At 37.7% G+C, this 24,245-nt stretch overlaps 1 protein-coding gene across 4 annotated transcripts in view; it reads right to left on the reverse strand.

Annotated features, from left to right (window-relative positions):
* Window positions 1-24,245, reverse strand: part of mllt10 (MLLT10 histone lysine methyltransferase DOT1L cofactor) — a 58,527-nt gene that overhangs the window by 20,134 nt on the left and 14,148 nt on the right. For 3 of the 4 annotated variants that reach the window (XM_067435508.1, XM_067435509.1, XM_067435507.1), the window contains exons 5-10: window positions 23,062-23,165; window positions 22,744-22,837; window positions 16,272-16,361; window positions 12,727-12,822; window positions 12,286-12,601; window positions 7,762-8,421 (exon numbers count right to left, since the gene is read on the reverse strand). In XM_067435508.1, coding sequence (XP_067291609.1) covers window positions 7,762-8,421; window positions 12,286-12,601; window positions 12,727-12,822; window positions 16,272-16,361; window positions 22,744-22,837; window positions 23,062-23,165 — 1,360 coding nt within the window. The remainder of the gene's footprint in view (window positions 1-7,761; window positions 8,422-12,285; window positions 12,602-12,726; window positions 12,823-16,271; window positions 16,362-22,743; window positions 22,838-23,061; window positions 23,166-24,245) is intronic. The other variant, XM_067435510.1, reaches the window with a different exon arrangement.

Consider the following 24,245-nt stretch of genomic DNA (forward strand, 5'->3'; position numbering starts at 1 on the left):
CCCAGCCACCATCTCAAATAAGCCCAGCTGATGGCCCAGGCTGACCCATTGCAGGAACGAGAGAGGCCCCCTTGCCACACAAAGGAATGAATGGCTCGCGGCAGTCTACATTCACTGCTGAAACAAGGAAACATTGTTGGGCGGAGAGGTAGCACGTGAAGCATTTACAGTACCAAGCTCTGAACTCCACATAGGGCATATGTAATAGAGCATAGAGAAAGGAGGCTTAAACATCACTGAGACGGTATTCCATTTAATCCCAATTCGTTTTACTTTTAGAAGACTTGTGAATACCAACAGCTAACTTGATGCATTAATGATTAGATTAATCTTTAAATCATCGTGTTGATCTGGTAATCTGGTTAATAATTAACATTTTAGAAAAGGTCAACCAATGGAGCATTTGATTAGAGGTTACAAGACATGCGTAACCAAACAAAGCAAGGACAAAGATCCTGTTATCTGGTGCTGATCGAACGGCCCGATCGATCAGGACTTAACATCTCCTCCTGAAAACCCCCTTATCAAATCAGGGGAAGAGAGGGGAAATTTCAAATTAGATTAGCCAGCATTTCAAGTCAAACCCCTGTCTCCTCTCTCAGCAGAAAATCCATGCGAGTTCAGAGGGAGGTTAATGACGAGGCCCAGAACCTGATAAGGATCCTCTGCACTTTCCTTACGAACGAAGAGAAGAAAGGAGCGACTGAATCGAGGTATTGTTGTGTGGCAGTAGAACATATATCGGCCTTTGACGTGTCAGATGTTTTTAAATTAAATGTAGTATCATGAACAGTAATCGATGTCTTGAAGAGTTTTGCGTTGGGTTACTAGCTTCAAGATATGTTCCACTACATGCGAACAGTTGGGCTTGATGTTTCTAATGTGTGCCGACAGAAAGCAATAAATTAAGGTGCATGGCTGCAGTAAATGCAGCAAAATGCATGCATTGCTTGTCAGTGTATACTTGAATGGACAGACTGCACAGTTTCATAATACAGTAATAAAACCAGGCTTAAAAGGATAATTAACCTAAAAATTATATTCTGCCATTATTGGTATCATGTCATTGCAAACCTGTGAGGCTTTATTCTGTGGAAAATAAAAGAAGATAAATGAAAAATCTCTGATGTTTTGTCCATACAATTAAAGCTAATGGGATCTAAATGACTTTCATTTCATGGTAAAAGTGGTTCAAACATTCTTCAATATTTTGTTCACAAGAGGAAAAGTCATACAGGTACATTGCAAGATGTTTTAGCATTTAAAACCTTTTGGTTTAACTATTTTAACTAGTGTGAATTTTTTTTAGTATTATACTTTATGGAAGATGCTACAAAAATAATAATAAAATAAAATAAAATAATATAATATATATATATTTAAATTTTTAAAAAAATTACATTTAAAAAAGCTCCAAAACCGTATTCTGTGATTCTGTGTGAACAGCCCTTTATAGACTAATTTGCAGTCTGGAGGAATCACTTGTTTCTGCATGAGTTTGTTTCATTCAGAACAACTTGAAAACCTGTTCGTGTGAGATCTTCAGTCGTTTAGTGTATGATGGTCAGTTTCTCTCTGTAACCCTATTCAAAGTCGACATGATGCGTACAATTCCTAGTGTTTTAAAATTGGTTTAGTAATAAAAAGTTGTGTAGAGTCTTCCAGCCTTAACATTACATTGCACGCAGATTACTCAGCTTTTCCTTCTAATTTCATATGAAAACCAACAAGATTCATTCCACCCTCTGCAAATAACACCCTATAAAGCCCTACACCCAGCCACGGCTGAGATGGATGTTTGCATTTAATAATAGCCCCCCCCCACTGCTTCCCTGATAAACCAGTCATCCATCCAAAAAAAAGAGAGAGCTGGGAGCCACTGAGAGAGGGTGAGACAGATAGACGAGGTGGAGCACTCTGCTGTAGCCCTGCATTAGCAATGGCTAAATATTTACAGTCCAACCAAAGGCCAGGTGAGGGCAGAGACGGGTGGGAGAACAAGCACCAAACAAACAAAAAAAACCTTGAAAGAGGACAGGGCGATAGTGAGACGGCACATACTAGGGAGTGACAGAAAGAGAAAAAAAACACCAGATTTCTAAAGTTCTAATCAGAAGGAAAGAAACTACAAAAAAGCCAGACGGTTGCCAAGCAACAGTGCAGCGCCACTGATAAGGCCTGTTAAACATTCTAGCTGGCATGTGTACGTGGAGCGCTTTTGTCAATGGCTAGATTTAGCAGGTGTGAGCAAGCCTGCAAATGAGAGAGAAAGAGCGGTGTGAACATGTATATGCACCGAGAGCAAAAGTTCTGGCTCCAGCTCAGTGAACAGGGAGGCCAGTAGGGGTCAGGGCATTTCTACACACTATCTTGAGCCGGTAAGTGATGTCGGCTCACTCTAGATCCCAAGCGAAGACAACGACAGGGAGGAACAAATAAAATTTTAACTAATTGCCTGTTACGGGCTCCTTCCCTCCTCCAGCTCCCTCGGGCTCAACAGGTTAATGTGCATCTCTATGGAGATTCAGCGGGCCACTCTAAGCTCTCAATCAGGTAGGAATGAGGAAGCACTTTAGAGAGCACCTCCATCCACTTTTACCCTAATGAGCTTCAGCACAGACCAAAACAACATCATGCTGGTTCCCAGGCTTCTATTCGAGAAAAGCAGAGCTCAAATGGACTTAAAAAAATATATAAAAAAATAAATAGAGATGGAAAAAAATGCAATTCATGGGAAGATTAAGATGAATAGGAGGAATTGAACTGAATGCGATATTGAAAAGTCAATCCAACGTGTAATTCATGAAAAATAATTATTTCAGATAGACCAAAACAGGCCCATTTTTATATTTTATAAACAGAGATGAGGGAAGAAAGATGGCGAATGTTAGGATTAAAGAGTGTGTAAACATACTAAAAAGTAAAAAATAAACATGGTCATGTAAGACATCATTTTTAGATTGAAAAAAATTAAATGAGGCTGTGAATGTTAAAATAAAAAAATAAAAAAATGGGCTGAAAAAAATAAAAAAGACTTGGGTTAGTTTACCCAAAAATGAAATTTATGTCATTAATGACTCACCCTAATGTTGTTCCACACCCATACAACCTCCGTTCATCTTCACACACAGTTTAAGATATTTTATATTTAGTCCGACAGCGTATCTAAGTGTAGGGACACTATACTGTCCATGTCCAGGAAAGGGAATAAAAACATCATCAAAGTAGTCATTGTGTGACATCAGTTAGTTTTGGTCCAAAAATAAAAAAAACTACGACTTTATTCTGCATTGTCTTATCTTCTGCGTTTGTTGTCAAACCTCAAATGAAGATTCAAACGGTCATGAATCAGTGAATTGATTCATGACTCAGATCGCGTGTGCAAACTGCCAAACTGCTGAAATCATGCAACATTGGCGATCCGCTGTCGGACTAAATATAAAATATCTAAAACTGTGTTCCGAAGATGAACTGAGGTCTTACGGGTGTGGAACAACATTGGGGTGAGTCATTAATGACATAAATTTCCTTTTTGGGTGAACTAACGCTTTAACTATGGAACTATGGACCTATTATTAATAATAATTATGATTAATAATCTTATTTGATTGTTCTCATTTGAGAAATTTCATCAGAATTCTTAGGGTAAAGATACATGGGTTAACTTTTTTGAGCAATGTTGCTTGGGCACTTTTCCACTGAGAATGGGCAACACATTTCTATCTGGATACTTTAGATCGGTCATGGGCCCTGTGTCTTACCTGGCTGCCAGTTGACAGCAACATTGCTCAAAAAGTTGCCAGCGTATCATGACCCTTATACTTCCATGTAAGCACAAATCAAAAGAAGTTAACTTATATGCAGGGAACAGACATAAACTGGCTATGTTACACATTCATTTTGACAGAATCTCTCAGTGGAGAACGCTAAACTCCATGTTTGCTTGTGTTTTAAGATCATCAGCATTTTTAAACAGTGCAGAGAGAGTATGTACACATGGATGCCATGTTGAGATAAATTAAAACCCTAGGAAGAAAACATCCATTTGAAGGGATAATTATATCCCTTAAAACTTTGATCATCAAATTACATATTTGCATGTTTTTTCCCCCTGAAATGTTTTTATTTGTGTCCTACAATAGTTTGAATGTAACTCTACACCCTTGCTTTATTTAGTATATGTGGATCCATGAATATGCAAGTTAGCCTCGAGACCCACTCGGTCAACTTTCCTCAAGACACTGCAGTAAACGCTGCACAATGGGGGGGATGATGTTAGTCTGTTATAGGACAACTTAGTTTGAATAAACGTGTTTCAGCAAACACTGATTAGCTACTTGCTATAAGTTTATTTATATACGGAGATTCAATCACAAATGCATTAACAGTCTGACAGTCATAAACAGAACTCAGGCCACAGCCTGTATGGAAAAATAAATTGTTAACTTAATGTTTGAAACAGCAGGTTATCAACTTAATCAATATGAAGTGCCACTATGCAATCATCACAGCTTTCAGTCTGTCTACCGCATGAGATGTCGATGCCGTCCTATCCAGCAGCTGGAATTTGTTTACGGACGCCATAGCAACTCTTAACAGCCACCAGGACTTATACGGTTTTATAAAAGCTGTTTATTTGTTGTAAAGTGTAATAATCATCTCAGAAAAAACATTTTTCTAATGTCAGGCGCAGTTGAAGTAGTTGATTGTTTGCTTACATAGGTTTACGGACAGTGTCATTATGCCAACATTATCTTCATAACTTCTTATGAAATAAATTTTTTTACTTTCCTCTCTTGTCATTACTTGTCTTGACATTATAGCTTGGTGCATGTGAGCACGGCTCGCGTTCTTCAGTGATGAAGGCTTCCCAACTGGACTATTTGTCTTTTTTCCGGCTACAATGGTGTTCCCACAGGACTTCAGCACGAGACTACAGCTAGCCGTCTAAAACAGGTGAATTTAAACAATGGCTAAGTGGCTAAACGCATCTCGTTGTCATGGAAGGGACCTGTTCATGTTGTGTCTGTTAAGAGGCACAAAGACACCATTTACGTTTATGCCCCCATAGCTGCCGTTTTAGCTGAGTGGGGGCTCTGGGCATTAACTGTAATAGCGCCGTGTTGCAAGCACCAATCCGGTTAGTTTTTCTTCTTCTATAGACTGTACTCACATACAGGGTATAACGATCAAGATAAACGTAAAAATTCTCTGGAGTTGTCCTTTAAGGGCTTCAAAATAACTGGATACAGTTAGATATAGATAACCCTGTATAGTTTAAAGCAGATTTGCCTGTCAGACGTTCTGCGAGAGCTGGGCTACTTGTGCTGACAGACAGATAAATATTAATACGTTTGAAATATGGTGCTTTCCTCATAGTATAACTTACATTTCACAGGTATATTCTCCATCAGAAAACATTAGAAAGTCATGCAAATATGTCCATTTTGCTGTCCGGAGAGGACGAGCCTTCTAAAAGTAAACAACAGCTAAACTTCAGGCTTCCGTGAATGAGCGCTGTCGCCGCATGCATGCACGGCAAATAGACGGAGCCCAATAGAATAGGAACGCAATAATTGTGACTAAAATATACATGTTTCTAAAATATTTGTTGCAGGACCATAAATGCGGCACATGTGGAGTTTTAGACCTAAAAGTAAGTATATTTTTATGAAAGTGACCATTATAACGGGGTAATGTATATAAATATAGGCTAATATGCTTTTGTTTTTGTTGTCATTTTTAGTCGTGTCTTTTTTTTCCAAAACTAGATTGTAAACCTCTAACTTGCACATAATATATTGCATAGCTTACATTACATTCACTGTATTTGTTTACAGTCTTCAATATCCTTCAATTTTTTATACAGTTTTTGTTTTCCATCCAAATAGAAAAACTGTTTTTTTTTAAACGGGATATATACCACGTATTGTCATTCAATACAGAGATATCATTTTTTGGCCATATCACCCAGCCCTAATAGAACATCAGTGGAGAAAGTATTTAGTTTATCATAACGTCATATCATCACATACATAATTCAACTATATTTCTAAATACTAGGGCTGTCAAAATAACATGTTAATTTCGATTAATTAATCTGAAAAAAAATAACATGTTGGAGAAAAAAAAAGATTAATCCATTCCGTATTGAACTTTGACCCAAAGCCTGGCTCATTAATTAGAACATATACTTATAGAAAAATGTACTTTCTGCTCTTGTCAACAAGCCTGGTGTTTAGCGTGGCGCGCACTCTTCAGTGGTGGAGGAGCATGCCATATATTACTATTATTACTATACCGTATATTTCTAATATTACTATTACGCCATATATATTACTGCCTATGCATATGTAATGGACTATAATGATCACGTCACAGAAGAACATATACAGTAAACGGATCAGGTCATTTACATGGTGGAATATTTAATTTGATCGGTTCATGAAAAGGTTAATCCCACCCCACCCCCCTCAAACCGATTACAATTTCGGGTTGGGCATTTTTTTCTGATTGAGATGTTTATATGAAGCATTTTAATTCGGATTGGATTTTAAACAGATTAAAGTGCTCCATGTAAACACACCTACTGAAACACAAATTTAGCCAATCTGTATGTGATTGGCACCATCTACACCTGAGTTGAAAAATTTTAACTATTCCGTTAATTTGCAACGCGTTAACCAATGAGGAACCTGATTGCTGCTATCACGTGGTAAAGTCATATGATAAGAAAACCCTAAAAAAAGACTTAATTTTTTTTAAATCTTGGGTTGGAGTTGTGAGATCCAGGCGATCACCGGACGCTCAGCGCTCGTTAACCCCGGCGAGAGCAGCCTTTCCTCGGCCAGGCCTTCTGGCGTTTTGCTGCTGGCTCGGATGTTTCTGTAGTCGTTAAACATGATATAATTCATCTTGTGTACATCTAATGAGCGACATTTGGTCTAATGAATCTATTGTTCCCTACCGAATCATTATGACTGAGGGCAAAGTTAAGTTTCATAACTTTATATTTTTTAAGGATAGAAAAATATACATGCAGTGAAGTTCCAGGTAATCCAGGTAACGTTACGTAATGTAACAATGCTGAACCAAATTTGTGTGGCTGTTAATGCTTCATTTTTTTTTTTATGAAACTGAAAAGAGGCAGAGTGGTGTTTTATGACATTTCTCCTGGAGCGTCTTGAATGCGCGTCTATTTCACTTCAAAAGCTTGAATTCTATGAGCATCCAATTTGCTGCGGACGCACGAATGGATTCAAAATGTTAATGCGTCAAACTAGACGTGGTAGACACGCTTTTTTGACACACTATTCGCGTTCAATGTGAACGTAGCATGAGACTGTCAACTCACAAACTTGATATTCACCACAGGGGGTCTTTCAAGACAAAAGTTCTGATTGAGGTATTTAAATTCTTGACATCTGGCAACCCCAATCATTAAAGCTAGTGGATGTTTGTTACCAATGCAAGAAAAAGAAAATGTCAAAGGGGAAAACATGTTTTCAGGATAAATAACCTATGTACCAATATTATAGATTATGTGTAAACAATAAACAAGAACAGCAGATATCTTGGCAATGGTTTAAATATGATTAATCTAGTAGCCCTGTTGTTATACACTGTTTTTTTTGTCTTGTGGGTGATAAAAATGTAATCATCGGTATTAGTAAAAATTTGTGCACATTTACAATAAACAGGCTCAATTATAGACTTTAAGCAAAACTTTAAACAAATGAAATTACGTCTCTCTCTGCTCACCTTGTCCTGCAGATGGGGAGCTGACAGTCATACCCTGTAAGTTTCCATTCCTGAGGAGGGATGGGGACTTCTGAATCCCCAGACTGCTGCTTCCAGCACCCACTGCTCCCACACCTCCGGTACTGCTGACGGTGCTCCCGCGGCAGGCCATGGTGCTCATTGAGGATGGCGAAGGGGAGGTGGATGAGGGCATTGTGGATCCGTGCTCTCCTGTATCAGTGGTTTTACTGTCCTGGGTAGTGAAGCACGGTCCATACCGGTTTCTCCAGTTCCCTCTCTTCTTCTTCTTCACTCCATCCTCACCTGTAGATGAAGATGATGTCGCAGAGGAAGAGGAGGAGGAGGGCTGGGGTCGTTTGTAGCTGGCCGAGGCCAGGCCACCCAACTCTCCAGCAGGGTGACAGTTTTCATAATGCTTGCTGGAGCTTTGGGGAAGGGACATCATGCTGAAGGTGTTTAGAGCCACCATGCCTTCAGAGGCTCCGCTTTCCACCCCACCCTTCACATGGCAACGTCCAAAGGATGGAGGCGTGTAAGATTCGCTGGCCCTCAGGCTGGGATCAGAGAAGCTGAGGAAATCAGATGTGGGTTGAACCACAGACCCAGTAGTGGCTGATTTACTGCTGCTACTGCTGCTGCTGCTGCTGCCTAATAAAAGACCTGAGAGAAAAAAAGGAAGAGATAAAGATAAAAGTGCACCTTAATGTCACAACCACATTAACAGACAGACAGCATAAACCAACAGAGAGGTGGCATGTGGTCATAAAACTAAGACCTTTTTGCAGCCACAATTTAAAGAAAATAGAAGCATCATCTTTTATATTAAGACTTTTCAAGCACTTTCAAGGTCCAGCACCTTTCAAAGCTTTTTCCAGCACCTTACACCCCCGTAAATTACATACCAACAGCCAAAATGATTATTTAGCATTTTTATCACTTTAAACAAGATAATGCGATAAAGAGCCAAAATTGTGTTTCGTAATAGCATTTTTTGCATGACTGAAAAAATATGATTTTTTTGTGAGTGAAAACTGTGAATATAATTTATTCTTAAGCAATTTTAACATTGATTCCACAGTGTTCCATCAGCTATGACATTTTTAAATCTATCATTACTGTTTGAGCCCATACAGTAGCCTATTGAAATACATAAGTATACTTTCATGTGATTTGACAGTTTATTTAATTAAATATCAAAAATCTAAAAGGTGCGTATCATACCTGACACCTAGATGAACACCTTAAAGTTGCTTTTATGACTGTAAAGGCTGCAACATACTCCGCAAAAACAGAGAAAAAAAGTTCTCGCTGCGAGAACAAAATGACGTTATTTTGTTCTCGTAGCCCTGGTTTGGGAGTTCTTGCAGCTTGTTCTCGACACATCGGCTGAGCAGAACTTTTTTCTTGCGGGTGTCCGAGAACTTGTGTGTGATTGGTCATACATTTAAAGTGGGCGGGGTTAATGCAAACGCAGATGATCGGCACCTGCTTTTCTCGTGAAGTATGAATGTACTGGCCAGAACAAACTTTGTTCTTGTTCTTGCCACCTTGAGAAAACGATCAAACTTGCAGAGTATGTCCCAAGCTTAAAGGGTTAGTTCACCCAAAAATGAAAATTATTTCATTAATTACTCACTCATGTCGTTGGACACCCGTAATGCCTTCATTCATCTTCGGAACACAAATGAAGATATTTTTGTTGAAAGCTGATGGCTGAGAAAGGCTTCAGAAAGGCCTTCATTGGCATTCAGTACATTCCCACTGACCCGCTCAGGATGCCCATTAAAGGCACTAAACACATCAATACAAAGTTCATCTCACTACAGTGGCTGTACAATAATTTTACGAAGCGATGAGAATAGTTTTTGTGCGCAAAAAAAAAAAAAAAAAACGCAAATAATGACTATATCCGCCAAGTTATTGTCTTCCGTGTAGGTCTCTGACGTAAACTCACACGATAGCGCACAATATTTTGATATTTCGATTTTTGTAACTCTAACAATAACTATTTTCGTCGCATTGTAAAATTATAGTACAGCCACTGTAGTGAGATGGACTTTGTATTGATGTGTTTAGTGCTTTTCATGGGCCTCGTGAGTGGGTCAGTGGGAATGTACTGAATGCCAATGGAGGCCTATCTGAAGCCTTTCTCATAGCCATCAGCTTTCAACAAAAATATCTTCATTTGTGTTCCGAAGATGAACGAAGATCTTACAGGTGTCCAACGACATGAGGGTGAGTGATTAATTAAATAATTTTCATTTTTGGGTGAACTAACCCTTTAAGTCAGTTTTATGACTAAGTCATTCTATTCGAATGCTATTGAAGTTAGAAGTGTGTATACCAGTGTCCTATGTAACTTTAGACAGTCCCTAAATTTGCGATTATTGGAAATCCAAGGTCAACGTGGTTCTGCTGTGATCTTTGTTTGAAACTATTTTCGCTACTGAAATAGAACAAAAACAGAATCACTGTATGATGAATACATATATACTCCATACATCTCTGGCTGCCTTGTTATTTGAGATGAGAGCACAGGTTTTAGTGAGTGAGAGCATGCTCTGAACAAATCACTGGCATTTCAGCGATGACTAATCTGAACGCCTCTGATTATTAGACATTGCATTCATAAACTCAACAGAAACATATGCCTACAATAAACTACAATTAGAGCAAAATAAAATTCAACCCACCAAATTGGCTAGTGGGAGTGACTGTTACACGCCACAGCTAAAATCCACCTGCAAAGGGTGGGTTTAATCCTTAATGTGTATTTTGCATCTTCCTGCCAATGTTCATTGAAACAACAACTGTTCATTGAGTGTTGGGCGGAGTCTCATGAGCACAGCAGATTTCATTGTTAGAGATGTGGATTTGGAAGGCAATTAAATTACCACACGACCTTGGTGTTTGTCTAAAAACAGTAGGTAATTAATTGAGGATTTTTACATGGGTGGTGGGAATGTCAGAAACACTGACATTCTGACTTCGGATGGCAATAAAACACGTATTAGCCCATCAACGAAAAAAACACCTTACAACCCCACAAGAAAAAAAATCATCCGAATAGGGCTTTAGATGATGGGGATAGACGTTGGGGTTTTTTTAGTTCCAGAATTGTTTTTTTATTTTGAAAATTCAAAAAAAATTATACATATTTTTGAAAATAACTATTTAAGAAATAAGGAAATTCCATAATTTTGCGGACCGCCAAACTTGCAGAAAGCCAAACAATGAGGTATGTAGGCAGGCAAGAAGGGTGACCCAGATCTAGGTGTTCATTTGGACCCTCCCCTCAGGCAAGGACTCGTCCTTTAACCAAAGCCAGAGAAACAACTCTTACGTGCATGTTTTCACAGCTGTGGCAAGAGGCTGCAGAGGCTTTACTTCCCAATTTTACTATGCAGTCCCTGAGTTTATCCCTTCTTATCCCTTTTACTATCCCCTGAGTTTATCCCTCTAACATTTAAACACACACAAAGCTTGCATGCCAACATGTCTCGGAGATAAAGCAATATCACAAAAAAGGCTGCAATGACAAATTGATAACTAGCTGCATTTTGTAGTACTTCCAAAAAACACATTCAGGAAGTCCTGCTATATCTTATCGCTGGATCCTAGATTAAGCACTGCTATCCATTTGCTGCCTGAAGATGAGCTAAATCTGTCTGAAAGGAGAGTCGACTTAACTTAAAATCTTAAATCCTGCCTCAAAGAATATTACTTTTTATCTGCCATTCTTATATCAACAACAACATTCACGCAAGCGGCATATATACAAAACTTTACATATTACCACAGCTCTCTGGTTATTGTCAACCACAAAGGACTCAATTTAATAAAAGATTGCTGATATTAATCTCTCATATACTTGGGATATTACATCAGGGTGGCCGAATAGAACAGTTGTGTGGCTTGTTCTGTGTCAGGTGTTGTCACAACAGCCCAGACAATATGACACTCTCAGTCAGAAGATTAGACTCCATAGTTAATCTCCAACATCTTTTGATCTCATTGCGTTCTGCTGAGAAAACACTGCGTTGTTTCTTCTTCCAAGGTTCCTTGAAGTTTGCATGTAACTCCAGCGAGGAGGCCCCTGCCGCACTTTGACACATTAATGATTAGTCTGAATTTTCCAGACGTGACCTCTGCTTCAATCCCTCCATCATGGCTTGATAGCAGAAAGGAAGGGAGCATGCTTCTACCCTGACTCCCAAACCACCCTCATAACACACATAAACACTCATTCACACACCGACGCCCCCCACAGCACCGCCAGATCGGAAAGACTCGCCGCTCCATATTACAGCGGCAGCCAGCCAGACGACAGCCTTATCGCATGCACGCCAAGCTTACGGCTTCTGGATTCCATCCAGCTCTGTCACAACAACTCACTCGAAATGTCACACACAGGAAGTCGAAACGAGACTTGAATCTGGTCGTTTAATTCAGAAACATGAAAAGGGTGTTTAACAATTCACTTAATCAACAATCTGAAGTGAAAGTGAAGTTGGCAAGTCTTACCTTGCTGAAAAGGACTGGTCGAGGAGGGGGCTGTGGATGAAGTCGCTGTGGTGACCACAGGACCGTGGGGTTTGCTCGGTGCAGACTTGCGCCCCCTGGACCCCGAGCTTGAGCTGGTGCCATGACTGCTGGACTTCTTGCTTTTGCCGTCCGAGCTCTTGCCATCTGAGGAGCCACCATCTTTGGAACTGGAACTGGAGTGAGATGGAACTTCCTGGAAGTTGGCATTGGTGAAACGTCCTCCGCTATCATCCAGTCGCTTCTGAGTGGAGGAGATGGAGGAGACACTTCCAGCATTGGTGCTGTTGTTGTAGCTCTGTGGCCAAGAAAGAAATGCAAAAAGGCTTAGAGTGCACTTTTTTATTAATATTTGACAAACACTCAATCATATCATAGTCTACCATCATAGTCAATCATAGTCTAACAGACAGGTGGACTCACCTTCTCAGAGGTCACCATCAGTGCTGGCACCAGGGAAGGCGACAGTTCCAAAGACTTTTTGTGCTTTGGTTTGTGGCGATCTCTTTCTTTATGTTTCTGTGATGAAACAACAACAACAACAAAACAAAACTTTAATGAAGATGGTACAAATTTTTTGACTGAAGCCAGTAAAGCTTGGGAAGGTATTTAACCTAGAGTCTAGAGTGTCATTTCTGTAAAGAGACAAAGATGAGAAATGCAAAAAGGTGAAACAATAAGAGTCCCATTCTTAACAAGTCAATAGTTTGCATGCATTCAATCCCGGCAAGGCGAGCCACTTTTGCTGCCCATGAAGATCTTCCTGTAAAGATAAATAAAGGGTATTCCTCTGGATAGGAAAGGTTTCACATTGCAAGCCTGACCAGAGTCTACTGCAGCTTAATTTACACCCCAGTCTAGTGCCGCTGCACACAGCTCTATTTGCGCCCGAGAAACAGGAGCGTGAACAAATTTACACCTCGCACTCCAATCGAACACCTCCAACCTCTGCGTTTCTGTTCTTAAGAGCATGGCTGTAAAAATATGCAGTGATCCTGAACCATTTGTAGAGAATATTTACACATTCCCCACTGGAGCGATATACAAACGTCTATCTATTTTGCCCCTTTCTGTCATCTTCCAGCCATTGTCTCAGTTAGAATTGACAATTATTCTGAACATAACGGTTTATGCTACTTCTCAGTGCAAGTGGCGGTGACAATTCCAGAGGCCCTCAGGCTCAAGTTTTTCAATGAAAATGAAAATGAGCTTCTGCTTCTTCAACGCAATTTACCATTTTCCTGCATATACCATTTTAAATGCCATTTTCTTAGAACAGAAAAATCATACACACTTGAAATGAAGGTGTTGAATAGTAGGATTTTTTTTTAAGTGGTTGGAAAATATTATATTTGTATTGAATATACATTGCTATTGGTTTTCACCGGCAAACTACATATCCAAAACAATGTTTTTGTGTTACGATTAATGATTTTCTTATGTTGCAAATCCCATAATTTTAACCATAGAACCCAGCAAAATGACACATTTGTTAATAGTGACAAAATAATTAAAAATATAACAGCATTTACTGAAATTACAAAGCTTTGTTATGTACATTTGACGATCTAATTTTAATTCTGAAAGGACGCAAAGACAAAACTCTTAGTTTTAATTAACATTGTTTCTAAAGGTGTTGACAAAGCAGTGTTATTATAGAGGGGGGGTGTAACCACTTGGCTTTGATTATGAATGGGAAAAAAAGAAATTACACAAAATTAATCTTAAATCCATTAAATAAACTGAAACATCAAGATACATAGACCCTTATGTAATGACAAAATAAAAATTCTGACATAAACGTCTCGCAAGAGTTTGACATAAGACGACAGCTATCTTAATTATACAAAGATGAATAGTTCAGGCAGAGGTGACTGAAAAGAGAGAGAACAAAATGCCAAGGCATTTATCATAATTCATCAATGCCTTCAGCAGATTAGTGAAATGTAGCAAATCTCTTTCAGGACGAACAAAGAAATTACTCCCAGGGCTTTAGGCTAAGTATTAAAATTCAACTACGGAAATGAATTAATATAATAAAGCTTAAAAATAAAAGGAAGTTTAAATACAATAGAAAAAACAAATCATCGAGAAAAAGCTAAAATCCTAAACATATCAGATTTAAAAATATGTGAGGCAGGAGAAGGAAGAGAGATTGAAAACATCATTTTATTCCCAGATGCCGCTCTCGACGGCCTCTCAGAGCACATCTGAACTAGCTGCAAATTGAGAAGCTTTTAGCCCCTATTGTTGTTTGGCCCTGGGGTTTGGAATTAGCTAGGTATACATCTGAGCCCCCCGACCTTTGACCTGGGAATGTGGAGTAGGGGGGATGGGCCCCCTTTCCTAATGCAAATCAGGCGTCGTAACAATAGCCATGGCGGAGCACAGAGCACTTCACAACACAACACGATCTTCACGAATATAGCTTCAACCCGAATCATTGTTCATATCAACCCCTCTCAATGCAGAATAAGGCGAAGAAGTTAAATATCAGAATAATTCTAGGAGAAACGGCTTTAAATGGCATCTCATATTTAATCTTTCGCTGACCTAGATTACACAGGCTGCACAGTCGGTCTTTGAACAGCTTAAAAGAGCACCATCTACTCCATATTGGTATGCATTTACAATGCAAACTCATTCAAACCAATTCAAATAATAAGCGAATTTGTGTCAAATAACCAACAGCCTCAAAGTCTAACCCACGGTCCCCTCTGTAAGTGCTCATCTGATTATTGTGAGCATTCAGATTTTCATTTAAATACATAAATGCAATACAGATTCTCAAGTGCTGTCAAATACTTTCTTCACATTACTTTAAAATGATTTATAATGTATGAAATATTTGTTTTAGTTTGGTTAAGCAAAATGGGGGAAAATATATATATTTAAACATTTAACAAAATTTTACACCAAAAATCCACAATCATCATGTTTCAGAGAATTTTCTTTATATATATATATATATATATATATATATATATATATATATATATATATATATATATATATATATATATATATATAAAATCACTGTTTGAAAAACAACTATTAAGCAGAATTATTAAATTAAGACAAAAAAAGGTTGACAATAGACAATTAAAAAATAAATATATGTAAATCCTTCAAACTTCAAAAACTGAAGAATACAACGGAGACATTTGAAAGTGTTAAATCAGCAGAGCCATTTTATTTACACCCGCTTCAAATAGAACAAATCAGACAAGCTATCGCTGATTACGATGGCTGTAGAGAGGCTGAGCGTTTGAAATATGTGGCCGATGGGAGCTGCTTAGGGACAGGCAGAAAATCATCAATGACGATGGATAAATGTGATGAGCTCCTCCACACATTTCACACTATGAGGTCTGCTGGATTAGTATTTCAGATACCACCATTATTACAGTAAGACGACAAAAATACAGACAAGAGGCACAATCACAATCTTTTTTCTCCATGCACCAAGGATTGTCTTCTGCCGTTACGTACACATTTATTGATATGAGGCCCCGTTACAGGGCCTACGCTTAATTGAATTAAATGGGAAGGCGGGCAGGGCTAATAATGCTACATGTTTCATTCGGTATGGCTGCGTATAAAAAATTAGTGGAACAAATGACTACACTACCTATCAATACTGATTAAACGTTCTCTGTGGAACTAATGGCCATGGCGGATGCTTTTCTATGCATACAGCACTCTTTATGTTGATAATTTGTGGCAGCATCAAAATACTAATCACTTTGAGTGATAAAAGGCACTCTTTTCCCTCCTGTGGCTTTAAAAGCTTTGTGGGATATTAAAAGTGTGCATGTGAGGGTTGGCACAGGGTGACAGTGGCTCAGGTAATTTGCATACTTTTTGGGGTTTTGGTTTTGTTCGTTTACCTCATAGTCTGAAGTCGTGAGGAGGGGGGCATCAATCACACATGGCAGGAAGTGAGGTAGATCTGGAGGCTGCCTTACCTTCTTTTCCTTGTCATGGTGCTTATCCAAAGAGTGAGTGGAAGAATCACTTAAGCTTTGAGCCCTACTACCACGGCCTTTGCTCCTTCTCTAAAAGGTGAAAAAGGAACTTCGAGTTACCATTTAAAGTCTGTCCAATTTTTTCCCTATTTCTCACTTCTCTTTCTTCTAGCAGCAAAGAAAATAGCCCTTACTGAGACAAAGGAAACATATAGAAGACAATTACGGAAAAAAACATTGTCATGACAACCATTTTATATATATTATGGTTTCTCCATCAAAAGCAATTTGCATGAGCCCATCAAGTCGACCTATGGTAATTTTTGTTTGTTTTAATGCCATGCCAGCATTTAAGGCTATTTTACTTATGGAAATGTCATTCGGGAAAGCCAAAGAATGCCAGGATATTGTCACTTATATTTGATTTAATTATACAACTACAAATCAACAACATTGTCCGATACCAACAGAAACAACTGATTTTATATTTTGCGAAAAAATATATAAAAAGAAGAAAAATCATTACGCCATGATGCATAAACCTGACATCCAATCTAACCTAAAAGAAATCTTGGTAAAATATACCTCAATTCTTTTTAACTCAACAGTATCTAAAGCTGCTATTGACAACAAATGCCACAACAACAAAAAAAACTCAGGTCACAAATGGCCTTTGTTTACCAGCAGCCCACTGAAACAAAGGCCTACATGGAAAAGTCAGGGGCTAGTAGCCAGCTATTGAACTATTAATCCAAGAGACTGCGCTGATGCTGTCAGTCCATTAACATGGTGACAGGGAGACATGGTACATCCTGCAGAAACATCATGCTGTCCTGTACAATAGAGCAATCTCCACAATGGATGACAACAAACAAAACAAGCAATGTATTGTCACTTAGTTCTGACAAAATGGAAGACCAAAAAAAATCCACACAAAATATAGCCTATATTTATATAAATATACACCAACATTTTAAAGTTTGGGGTCATTTATTTGATAAATACAGTAAAAGTAATGCTGTAAAATACCCTTGTCTATTTCATTCATTTCAAAATTAAATTTATTTCTGTGATGGCCAAGTTGGATTTTCAGCCGCCATTGATTCAGTCTTCAGTCAGTCATTCTAATATGTTGATATGGTGTTCAAGAAGCATTTCTTTATTATAATAAATGTTGATAATATGCAGACCACATTTATTTGAATATGTTATTGCCACTTTTAATCAATTTAACTCATTCTTGCTGAATGCAAGTATACATTTCTTTAAAAAAACAAAAAAACAAAAAACAACACAAAAAATGCCCAACTAAAACCATGAAAAAAAAGAAGAAAAAAAGATATACTCTCGACTCTAGAGTCTATTCCCCAGTAACCAAAGTAGTCCTAAGTGCCTGAGTAAAATAAAATGATGTATACATAAATAAACATCACTATCCCTCCATCCTCAACTCATTACAATCCCCTATGAGAACATCACAAAGCGCTGGCCCTGCCTCCAGCCCCTCACTCAGAAAACCTGTAGAGGACTAGCAGTATCTGAGAAGCCTTTGTTGAGTGGGAGGATAGACACACACACAGCACGAATCTGAGAAGCAGCAGGGGGCTGTGGCTCTAAAGCTCAGTGTAGCTCTAGGGCTGGAGTGAGTAAAACCCCTTGCCACACATATACACACACACACACACACACACACACAGAGAGAGAGAGAGAGAGAGACACCCATGTCCACAAGCACACTAAGGACCGAGCAAAGCTGGACGGAAAACCACAGGCCGTTATGCTGTCACCGAGAGCTGCCACTGGGCAGTCCCTGTATCTCTCTGAAACCTTAGCCTTTTTTTCTGAGAGGGGTATTAAGAAAGAGTGAAGGGGGAAATGCAGGAAAGAGGGGGGACGATGGGAAGGAGAGCCACAGACAAAGGTCCAGTGAGTTGCTGTTGATTGTCAATGAGATTAAGGGGTTAAAGGGTTTGAGGGAGCTCGAGGTGGGGGCAGCAGGGGCCACTGGGGGTGGACGAGGGGCTTATGCCACAGCTCAGCTTTCAGCAGCTGTAATTGGACCAGGAGTGCCAGACATTCGAGAAATGAGAGATATTCCAGATGAGGGAGTGTCTTTTTCAAAAGCTTGGCGAGTTCATGTGCGATTCTGGATGCGCAATAACATCTTGAACGATGATGACATGGTCACAATGATGTGCTTGACATTATATATGTATTGGTAAATGTGAAAATCAGTCCCTTGAGTGCTTTGGAAATGCACTAGAGACATTTAGTATACCTCAATATATGAAGCACTAATCACAAAATAAACAAACTATGACCATCAAATACTAGTAAAAGTGTAATTTATGGGAAAACCAACATATGCACTCCGTTCAATGGTCTGTAAAGGTGCTTTCACACAAGCACTTTTGGTGTGCACAGAGTTTTACTGAGTTTGGTTTGTTTGGATGATGTGAATTATGTATTTTTCAAATTTCAAACTAAATTTAGGCAGTGAACCACTATTGATGATGAATGACTCGATAAATGTGTGTGTTTGTTCTCACTCACTTTCCCAACAAGCATGACTGACACACTTTAAGCATCTAATTTCTGCCCTCATTCAGCACAAATTGACTTTTTCTTTCTGCAGTACATCCGCCGCAAATAGACATAAGCTCTGTTACTGATGCTTGAAAAAACAAAAGTTTAGGTTCAAAAACAAAATATAAAAGTGAGGGTCAACACTATGCATTTTGCTGCCTTCTCTTGCATTGTCATTACCATGCGACAGGAGGTAAAACTGCTTTGGTGGTACAAGCGCATTCATGCTAATTTTTTACTTTTGCATTATTATTAGCGGCAATTTGCTTGATTGGTTGGTTCATTATTACGAAGTGTCTATTTAAACTAAATGTAAACATCACACCTTGTTGGTAGAGGCTATTTACCAAAGGTGGGGGATTTTAGGACTTGAGCAGGGGTGGTAAGTAATCAAGTAAAAATACTTTGATACTTTACTTAAGTATTTTTTTCGGGGATCTGTACTTTACTTGAGTATATTTTATTTGCATCTACTTTTACTCTTACTCCACTACAATATTAAAGGCAAAGTTTACTTTTTACTCCAATACATTTCCCCATGCCCGCTTCAAGTATTGAGTATTTATTACACTTGATTTCCAAACCGGTCTGGTCATTCATGGATGATCCAGTCGGGTATAGACTTGGAAAAGCTGACAAGTCAGGTTTGCCACACTAACGTTAGCTCAGTGTTTCCCCAACTTTTTTATTTTGCGGCACACAATTTACTATGAAAACATTAGTAACATTTTACAATACAGGTGCACTATTATAATTCATGCCTAACTAATGCACAGATAATTATGAGTTAATGTATTACTAATGAAGAACTAAACCATTTATTAATGATTACTGCATCAGCAACTAATGAACATTCTCTATGATTAATAGATTAAGTAATATATGAATTGCTATTAATTAAATATGACATCATTAATTCCCTAATAACATATTACATTACCTAATAATGTAAATTCATGTACTCAAAGACTCTCAGTTGTCTGTTTAATTAATCATTAATCATAACAATTGGCAAAATTATAGTATGACTTTACTTGTTGAGGCACATGACTATTTACTAATTGTTACGTAATATGTCATTGTGGTTATGGCTTTTGAATTAATTTTGAATTAGTTAATAGTATCTTGCTCCTCATCTGTTTTATGGAGCTAATGTTATGGAACATGTCTATTTTAAGTTTAACCTCTATACTGCGTTAAGGTGCTTCATTGTCTCCTATTAATTGCAAATTAACAAATTCTTAATTGCAGTATCTAATCTTATCTTTTGTTCAATTAAAGCATTGCATATCAGTCCCAAAATATTTTATCTGCTTAATTATTGATATTTACAGTTAATTTGAATATTTACTTTTTACTTTCGTTACTTGAGTACTCAAATGATGTTTGAATGGAGGACTTTCTACTTTTACTGGAGTATTTTTTTATTTAGGTATATATACTTTCACTCGAGTATAACTTTTGAGTACTTTTACCACCTCTGGACTTGAGACTTGCTTGACCCAAGCTATTAATTGACTTGACTTGCTTGACATAAAGCAGCAACTTGACTTGATTGTCACAACAAATGTCTTGGACTTGCTTGAGACTTGAAGGTTAAAGACTTGAGACTTGCTTGTGACTTGCACATGTGTGACTTACTCCAACCTCTGCTATTTACACTAACTTTGTCTGTTAATGTATGGTTGAGCCAAACAAAAATATGGAAGATATTGGATTAACAACAGTAGCAATGGTGTCAGGCTAAGGCACAGGGCAGAAAGTTGAATCAACCCATATTCGAATCCACCTTTTGCCGAACTCGCTCTACTCCCTTTTCCCATCACATACAAGATTTGCAAGGCTCAAAATTGCAACAATTTTGGTTGCATATGTGCCCGAAATTTAATCTGTGCAACGTCAAAATATATTTGGGAGCATTGTGAGAGTACAAATAATTGTTGCGGTGTGACCTATTTTCTATCACATACCCAGATAAACCTAATATTTATGGTCTAAACTTTAAAGCAGACTTTAGGTTGGTAATATAAACCGTCAATCACTACCGTCCACTGCGCTCCGTTGTCACGTGACAGGGAGCTGACTAGTGTGCGAAATGTAAAGAGCTGAGGAGAGAAAGACTTTTTGAAGGGGCAAGTGACAGGGAATTTTACCCGACCAGACAAGTAGCCTGATTAAAAGGTCAACAACAAAACAACTACAACTAGGGATTCACCAAAATGCGAAAATGATCCTGATTTTATTACATTTAGATGGTAGATAATAATGTATGTACTTTAATGTACTGAGGATAACAGTTGCTGTTGAGGTTCACGCAAGAACAAATCAAATGTGCAGCTCACAAAGAAACTCAGTTAACATACTGCTGTTAATATTCCCAATGATGAGTTTTTATATTTTGAACATATGATACAGTTAAGCAACATCCCACCAAGAGTGTTGTTTTCCTGAATACCATCACAATTGAAAATATGACATTGATTTTATACAACAGTTTAATAAACGGTTACAATCAAGTCACTAACATTTCAGATGCAATATTGACTGTTTTTGTTCTGTTTGTTCTGCAGTGCGTCTAAATACTCTTGCATTACTAAATTCAGCATTTTGATAGAATCGGTTGAGTGAAAGATTCAATGAACCTTTCATGAAGAACCACCTCATTCTTGAATGAATCAGCCATTTGAACGAATTGTTTGAATGAATGACTTAATGACTGACTCATTAAGATGGCCACATTCCGGCACATACAGCCGGTTTTGTTTCATGTTTAAGAGTATAATTCTTTCCAACATTTCTAATTTGTATATTCAAAATCTGTTTAAAACAATCTCATAACATTATTCAATGCAATTTTGATCTTTGAGTGTAAATTATTTAATTTGATTGGCAAGAGCCCTAGTGTTTTATTCTATTTGAATTTTTTGATTAAATGTAAGAATGTAAAAGGTTTTATTTCATAAGATTAGATGGAAAATGCCTATTATAAAGGTAAAAGAAGTTTCTGTTTCAGAAATTATACTTCAATTATACTTACAACACAATAAAATTAATGCCCAGTTTACTTGCACTTGAGTCATGACATACACTTAAACATTATATACTAATTTATTAACATTTTAGTTGTGGTGCTCCTAACTTTTTTAAGTTGGGAGCACCAGTGCTACCAAGTAAAAAAGTTATTTTCGAGCCTTGGATCAGAAAGGCATTTAATGCATGTAGGTGACATTTGCAAAGTGTGTGTGTGTGTGTGTGTGTGTGTGTGTATCTTTATTGTTTAGGGCTGGGGTAGGTGTAAGAAGGGCTTTATTGTCCCAATTAGGCAGCATTCATTTAATAATTTTAATAAATATAATAAGTTACACTATTTTTATTGCATACCATTAAATGTACAACAACACAGGAGAAAATCATAACTGCTACTATTTATAAGTATGTGTAACTTCTATTTACACTTATTGCAAAGAAAATACTGCTTTTTTACATTGTGTAAATATAATCTATCGCTATTTTATTTTCAATAAGAATAAGAATAAAACAATGGCAAACTCACTTATCAAGCAGGTGTTCTCTAGCTGAACTAAATTATCTTTATTACAATAAAAAAAATCTAAATGACAGTAGGGGCAGTGCCATGGTGGGCAAGTGATGTAACCGGTGTGCAGCTGAACACTGTGTAACAGACTATCGCAGCAAGCCTAATTTCCAGTACTACACCTTTAATTTTTACTCAGCCTAGACATCATTTAACGCCTTAATTCAAAATTACAGAATATCTGTCATGTCAGTGGCTAAAGGAATAAATGCTGTGGGATTTGCAGCAGTGGTGCTTTGTGTCAGGGTGTTATAGTTAGTATAGTATGGTTTAGAAAATGCAGATTCTTACCAGTTTGCTGTAATGGTACTTGCAGTATCCACAGTATTTCACATTATCAGCATCTGAGCCTTGTTCTTCACACAACAACCCAGCAAGCTGGGCACTACATTCAAAGACAGAGACAAAGCAGCTTTAAAAAGACTGTACACAATGCAGATTAAAAATAGTTGTATTTCAACTATTTGTTATACAGTTGTGATTTAATTCAATTAAAGGAAAGTTTGTAGTTAAAGTTGCTATTCCTATCCATTTAGCACATGGCATAATTAAGGATATTAACATGCTTATGAGGACATTTAGCTTGAATATTAGGGCTCTGTGACTCACCATGTGACATGAAAGGCTTGTCGGCAGCCATGTTTGTTGCATGTCATGCAGGCTCCAGTAGCAGCTTTGCTCTCACGGCCTTGTTCTTCACAGATGTAGCACGTCTAGAAAGAAATAACAGTCACCAAAGTGATTCTTCACATACAGAAAGCAGTTATTATGGTATATAATGCATTGCTGCACGGCCCACAGCTTGTTTAGCGTGAAGGCTCTACCAATTTAACAAGTCTCTCAGAAGCCGCCCTTCCCAGCGCCTCGATTATTAGGCAAGTGATAACCATGCCATTTTAAATTGGCTCACAGTGAGGACTCAATTACCAGCAGAGCTGAATCTATTTTATCCCAGATTTTAAACCCACTATTTCAAGCATGAGATTAAACTTGGCTCCTTAGTCCTGTGAGTCATCAGACACAGTATTGAATCCAAATCATATAACACTAACTGATTGTATTTTACTTATCTACTGCATTGAAGGGCATCCATAGAAAACAAAAGTAATTAGGTTTTCAAATGAAAAATGAAAGAACAATGTCATGATTGCATATCCCATTAGTACTTGATCTAATAATGTTTTCTTTTACCTCACGGTTGAGCAAAAAAGTTTAGCTAAAGTCTAAAAATCTGGACTTTGCAATTAATGCTGCACAATGTATAATTTTAAACAAAAATATCTCTGTGCAAAACAATTGAGAAAGAAAATGGATGCATATCATATTAGGTACGTGCTTTAGCTCTTAAAGTGACAGCAGCCTAATATACCAGAGTCATTAATGTTAATAAAACAACAAAATACAAAGAAAAATCACTTTTGTATATTTTACAAATATTAATTATACTTAGAAAGACAAAACAGTCTGGGGTCAGTCAGATGTTTGAAGGTGCTCTTTGAGGTCAGGAAACGAATGTAGAAAAAAGGAAATATTTCTACATTATTTATACTTAATTTATACAGTGAAGACTAAGAAGTGGTATTTTACATTTTCTTATTCAATTTCTGTACCTAAATACCATTAGACTTTACAAACATAGGCAAATATCATTTTTAAATTTGTTCTATTGTATTTGTCTCCCCTATAAAATTCAAGAATGATTAACTCTTTTCAAACAGAGCTATTCATCTCGTAAAACTGTTTTCATATTGCAATATATAAATCGCAGAAAAACAAAATATCACAATGTCAGT

This window comes from Pseudorasbora parva, chromosome 24 (genome assembly GCF_024679245.1).
Source record: "Pseudorasbora parva isolate DD20220531a chromosome 24, ASM2467924v1, whole genome shotgun sequence".
In the NCBI taxonomy this organism is placed as follows: Eukaryota; Metazoa; Chordata; class Actinopteri; order Cypriniformes; family Gobionidae; genus Pseudorasbora; species Pseudorasbora parva.